This window comes from Phalaenopsis equestris, unplaced genomic scaffold (genome assembly GCF_001263595.1).
Source record: "Phalaenopsis equestris unplaced genomic scaffold, ASM126359v1 Scaffold000251, whole genome shotgun sequence".
NCBI lineage: Eukaryota > Viridiplantae > Streptophyta > Magnoliopsida > Asparagales > Orchidaceae > Phalaenopsis > Phalaenopsis equestris.
In genome coordinates, this window is record NW_018164693.1 from 477,827 (window position 1) to 484,412 (window position 6,586).

Here is a 6,586-nt window from a genome sequence, read left to right on the forward strand (position 1 = left end):
ATACCTGCAACATATGAGCAAGTTTATTACTTAAAATAGCTTAGCATGATAAAGAATGAAAAAATAAGTAATTATTGGATATGTTATTATCTTTTATTTCTCAATCCACCATTCATCCAAAGTATTTATTATATGTTTCATTAAATCCCAACCTAAGCACGTGGATCCCCATTTTAGCTCCTTCCATAATTTCCAATCATACTTCAGTTGATCTTACTTGTTCTTAAATTGCAACCTATCACACTCCCTTCCTGTTATGTTCTTGAAATTATTCATAATATTATGCCACCCTTCTTTGTTAAAATAGGTGTTTGGTCTATTTCCTAGCTCAACCACCTTAAGACACAAGTTACAAAGTAGGACCTTGACTTCCATAACCCACATGGCTGATGATCTGACTTCTTTGGTCTTAACCATTGCATTGCTAACAAAGAAAAGACAAAAATACTAATATTTCGGATTAACCAGAGAACAAACATTAGCCCCTTCCCATATTTTTTATTTGAGGCAAATGACATCCCCACATAATACACACCCACAATCACCACACACACAACCCACCACCACCATAAACACACCCACAACCACAGACCCAAACCATACACACACCCACATCCACACACACACCCCTATAGCCACAACACACAACACCCAGCCACTTCCCACAACTTATAGCCATAACCCACAGCCACAACTCACAGCCCACAACCCACAACCATAACCCAAAGTCCACACAACAACCAACCACATCACACTAACCCACAACACGATCCATAACAAATACAACTCCACAACACACACACACCCACAACCACCATACACACACCCACAGTCACAACAAACAACACTCAACCACAGCTCACAGCCCACACACTAATGAAGCACCCAAAACACTGACATCCCCACACTGTTGTGCATCAATGAAGCATCCACACCAAACACAAACCCACACTGTTATACATCAATGAAGCACCACAACCCACAACCCTCTTCTAATTTGAGGCAATTAAATACAGGGCACTTGAACAATACATACAACAATGAAACACCAACACATACATCCCACAACCCAAAATAAAACACTCACAACACACACAACCCTACATTGTTATGCATCAATGAAGCACCACACCCAAACCTCAATGAAGCACCATAGCTCACAACCTACACCTAATTTGAGGCAATTAAATACAGGGCCCCCCAAGACTATCGTACACTAATGAAGAACCCACATCACACACATCCCATAGCCCAAACCTCAATGAAACATCCACAACACACATAAACCCACACTGCTATGCATTAATGAAGCACCACACAAAAAATACAATGAAGTCATTTGAGTCCAATTAAATATAGGGCACCCCCAACAACCCTAAACTACAGACTGCACCCACCAACACACAACACCCAACCACAACCCCAAACCACACACAACACCCGCTCACAACACACAACACCCAGCTAGAACCGAAACCACCACACACACTGTTATACCAGCACACAACTCCCAACCACAATCCTAAACCACAACACTCTTATACACCAAGAAAGCACCACACCACATATACATACACATCACCTGAAATATTTCCATCTACAAGTGAGGCATCCTCTTTCATCCATTTTTCAATTGATAGCTCTAACATTAAAGGAAAAATTGTGTAGTATTGAATAGATGCAATTGCAAATAGGCTACCCGAATTAATGTTATGAACACATCAATAACTCTTTTACCTTCATTTTACGAATTGCCACTCAAATAGTAAATGAATTGATGAAACCACATCCCATATTTTCACTTGAGGAAATTACATACATGTCACTCGAAAACTTGTTGTATACAAATGAACACCCTTTGTAATCCATTTTTCGATTCCAAATCAATAACACCGTTTCATCCATACTCCAAATTACATAAAAAAAAATTTCAAAAAATAGCATAAAGAAAGTCAATTCAATGAGAAATCGCATGAAGAATGTTGTTCCATTGAAAAAAAAAATGCTAGAAATAGCATATAGAAGGGCATTTCATCGAAAATTACTTACAGAGCATAGTAACAAGAGATCAGAGGGGGAAGTAGAGGTTAAATGTGACGCTAAACACGAGGAGGAGGGAGGGAGCCAAGCGAGGAGGTACCTAGAGCGGAGAAAACTGTTTAATGTCAAAAGGGCACACATGTAATACACCTGTAAAAGAACGCGGGCTGCGAAGTATATCCCGCAACTGCGTTTGTTAATAAACCGTAGACGACTTATTCAATTAAGCAGATCGAACACGACAACCAAATGGGCCTCCGGGCATTTTCAAAACGCACCACACCTAATAAGCTGTCCCAAATTGGCCCTTAAGCAATCTCTTTAATCCATATTTTTAAATTCTCACTCAATTGTCAAAATTTATAGTAAAAGAGCTCAAGTAATCCAATTATCATATACTAAGAGAACGGACTCTCTCCAAGTATATGAGTAAATATACATTAAAAATTAGATCCTGAAGATAAAATTTTATAAAATTTTGTAATAATGAATCTGTTTTTATTCAGCCAAAAAAAATTGACTGAGCAATTGTAAACTCATTCAAAATACCTTCCACGTGCTAAGAAATCTTATGAAATTCCTACATAAAATCCTGAAACTAAAAAATTGCATTTTCCATGAACAAACACGTCATCATAAAAGGCTTGAAGATAAAAAATAAAATAAATTGAAATTAATTTATTTGAGCGGAAGAGATAAAATTCAGACCAAATTTTATTTCAGAAAGCCTTAGACTGAATCCCATTGTCAAACAAAGATGGTTTAAAAAATGAAATGAAGCCCCCACGCAAGCGAAACCGATTCGCTGCAAACGGTCCAATTCATCGCCGGCAAACAGTTTACCGTTGCCGTCCCGTACCCGTTGCTCTATCTATTAAAACAGAGGCACCAGCATGCGGACAAACACCTATTTTTTTCTTTATTTTGTGGGAGCGCGCGAAGAAAGTTTCGATCTTTAATTACATCGCCGGTGGCTCCCTACTTCGAAGACTGCGGTGGTTGGATCCCAGAGCTTTTTGTTTAGGATTTTGAGGTAAAGTTTTTGCCTTTTTGGGTTTTCTTCCTCCTTCGACTCAGTTGAGCTTTCAGCTTCTAGCTCTCATGTTTTTAGATTTAATAGACCTTGTAGGCCTTTAGAACTTAGGAAGTTTTTTCTTTTGGGCATCAATCAGACCTCTGATGAAAGCCTAAGTAGCTCTTGCTGCTTTTCTGCTTCTGAATTTCTAGAAAGTAATACATATGCAGCATCAAATCGTGGTATGTGATGTGTAAGTTTTATTTTTCTCGGTGCTGTTCTTGAGGTATCTAATCTTTCAAAGTTTTTGAACTTGTATTACTCATTGAGCAAACAAAGAAAAGGGAGCTCCTTATTGCGCTTTGTCCCTCATTCTTTAGAGAAAATAGTAAGTGCGTGCAGACAGCTAATAAGAGAACACGTCTGTATGTACACAGACTCTCTCTAGTCTCTACACTCTTTTTCCTCATATTCTCTATTCGTAGGTGCGTTGCATACATCTAATATCTTCTCCTCATTCTGTCAGAGAGCTGAACGAAGAAAATGAAAGAATTTAGAGGGCAAGAATATAAAATGATAGAAATGATATAAATTATTTTCATTTCAATTATGAGTTCGACGAGATGAAAGAAAGAAAATTGTTCCTAACAAATAAAAGAACTTTGAAGAAATTTTAATAATATTGTTTTGCATATGTATATAAGTGAAAGTGTACCTAGTGTCTCACTATTAAAAATTTTGTTATATGAATCCTTTATAGGAGTAAGAATATCCTCTCTTTTCATTTCGTTTATTCTCTTTTTAAACTCACAATCATCAAAATTATTTGCAATCTTTCTAACTATTCCAATCATAGAGTTATGCGTTTACTGCTCTTTAAGACAGCAATTGAAGATTGTTGATACAGATTTAACAGACTTCATTTTAGTTGGGTTTGTTACACCTTTACAAAGATTATCTGCTTTTGTATTTTATAACTTGTATTATTCTTATCATCATATAAAATGGTTTATCATTTCTGATAATTAATTTTATAGCATCCAACTAGTTTCCCCCTTTCTTTGGAAAGTTTCTTTGTGTTACATTCTTCTTTTCTTTTTATTATCAACTAAATATATTAAACATGCATTTTATTATTCACATTAATTATCCTGATTAAGCTATCAAAAGTCTTCTACTTCCTAGCTATTTTACATGTATATGAGTTTGTTTCATCTTTTGTTTTTACAGACAGATATCTTCGCTGCATCCGATGACACATCTTTATCAGCATGTCAAACATTCTGTGGACACCAGCATGTCCAAAATTAGATCATCAAAAGCACCTAAAATCAAGGTTTACGAGCTCCCTGGATCCGTTTTCTTTAGAACCTACCCTTTCAATCCATATATGAAAAAAAGTCATAGATCTACAGTGGCTTCTACTACCCCCTCAACGAATCAGTCGCATAATAATAGTCCTGATGCAAAAGACACTTCTTCACCTCTTTATTCTACATTAGCTGATGGGAATATTGGATGCATGAATGAATTTCGAGCTGTCAATAATTTTGAAAACCAGTCAGTGCAAGAACTAGAAAAGTATTGTGTACACAAGGCAGAAGAAACTACACAAACAATCAATGGTTGTATGAAGGTTGCTGAAGAAATAAGAGTAGTTTCCTCAAGGACTCTTAGCAGCATTCATCAGCAGGGTGAACAGATTATTAGAACTCATTCAACAACAGTAACCATTGACCATGAACTTAATAGGGTATGCAATATATTTATAAAATTTTTTCCTACCGTGTTCATAAATCTCTTAAGTTAAAAGTATGAATTTTTTGTTGTTTTTATGGATATACTACGAAGCCATGCTTTTGCTTGTTATTTTGTACTGTCAGATGATTGCAATTTGCAAGCATACTATTTTGAAAGTATGATACTCTCATAGTTTGGTCAGCTAATAATTGATCTTTAACTAACGTTTGCCATCATCACGTTCATCACAAAGCATCAACTTCATCCCTGTATTTCAGACCAAATTTTTGAATTCTTCGATGAATCTCATTTACGCAGCTTTATTTAATTATTTATAGCCTTGTTTTCTTTGACCTTCTATCCCTATTTTCTTAACTCTTTCACATTAATTCTTTTGGCTACCTGTCATGCCTAGCTCTTTGAAAAATCCTTCATGTCTAGTCTTTCACAAAAAGATTCTGTAGTACGTGAGCTGATAAGTTATTTCGTCGAGTCTAAAAAAATATACTTTGGTAGTTATCTTGCAAAGAAGCAATTCAATCTGAAATTTGTCACCCTATTCATTTAAATTCTTGTTAATTTATACATGGATTACATGCTTATTTCAGGGTGAAAAGATTCTGGGAAGTCTTGGGGGAGTTTTTTCTAGGACATGGAAACCTAAGAAAAGTCGTGAAATAAAAGGACCGGTTCTTTCAAATGGTAATTATATCAACGAATTAATATGAATTTGATGATCATTTTAAACAAACTGTCCCTAACCCGGAAGGAAATTCACAGATAATTTGCTCTTGAAAAAGAGAACTAATATGGAGCAAAGAACAAAGCTTGGATTAAATGCTATAAGGTCTCGATCAAATCCTCGACACCCTTCATCAGCCCTAGAAAGAGTTGAGGTATACATAGTTATAAATTAGAAACTTGTGAGATGAAGTATAATAAAATTGTACTTGTTTTATATTGATTACTCCTTTTTGTCCCAACAGATGGAGAAAATGAAACAAGATGATGCTCTTTCAAATTTGAGTGACTTATTAAGTGAACTAAAAGCCATGGCTATAGGCATTGGATCTGAAGTTGAAAGGTTGGTTTGTTCTTCTTCCTATTGAATTAGTTGTTTATCCTTGCTATAAAATAGTTAGCTTTCTTCAATTAACTTTTAATGGCAAATCTCAATCTCTATTTATTTTTTGGGTGATTAAAGGCAGAATAAAGCTTTGGATCACATGCAAGATGATGTTGAGGAACTAAATGTAAGAGTAAGAGGGGCCAACCTTCGTGCTCGCTATCTATTAGGAAGATAAAAATAAGTTTTGTTGGCAATTCTGTATTATTCATTTCTTCATCATTGGTAAAATTTTTCTTTTGCTTTTAGAATTGGATCATGTTTTTTTGTAATTTATCAATTTCCAACCCTTATATTGGGTCACTGTAATGAACTTTGTTTGTGCATATGACCTCATTGTATAAATATTTTTCTTATACAAGTTTGGTCATTTAATGAATTTTAGCTTGTGCATGCTTTCTCATTACATAAATAACTTCTTAGTTCAAGTTTCATTATGGGAAACATAGGGTTTATAAAATACAAAGAAGGCATAAATAACTTCTTCGAAAGTTTCATGTTTGTACCTTTACATGTTTTAAATATCTCACTATATTTCTAGGGAGAGCTAAGGTCAAAATGTGGGTCGGACATTGAATATTGATTAAGCATGTGTTCTTTATGAAGTAAAATTTTATGAATTTTAGCAGTAAAGGGAAAATGAATCAAGTTTTATGTGGTTTGAA

General features: G+C 35.2%; 1 protein-coding gene across 1 annotated transcript; it reads left to right on the forward strand.

Moving 5' to 3' along the window:
- The first annotated feature begins 2,761 nt into the window (after positions 1-2,761).
- LOC110024266 (putative SNAP25 homologous protein SNAP30) lies at positions 2,762-6,239 on the forward strand. Its single transcript, XM_020724143.1, has 6 exons — positions 2,762-3,073; positions 4,286-4,808; positions 5,404-5,497; positions 5,576-5,691; positions 5,782-5,879; positions 6,000-6,239. The coding sequence occupies exons 2-6, from the start codon at positions 4,308-4,310 to the stop codon at positions 6,097-6,099; spliced, it is 909 nt and encodes a 302-aa protein (XP_020579802.1). The 5' UTR covers positions 2,762-3,073; positions 4,286-4,307; the 3' UTR covers positions 6,100-6,239.
- The last annotated feature ends 347 nt before the right edge of the window (positions 6,240-6,586 follow it).

Excerpts from the sequence above, each read along its gene's own strand:
- LOC110024266 (XM_020724143.1), top strand. The coding sequence starts at position 4,308 with ATGACACATCTTTATCAGCATGTCAAACATTCTGTGGACACCAGCATG. Across the intron at positions 4,809-5,403 it reads TTGACCATGAACTTAATAGG|GGTGAAAAGATTCTGGGAAG; the intron begins GTATGCAATATA and ends TGCTTATTTCAG. Across the intron at positions 5,692-5,781 it reads CAGCCCTAGAAAGAGTTGAG|ATGGAGAAAATGAAACAAGA; the intron begins GTATACATAGTT and ends TTGTCCCAACAG.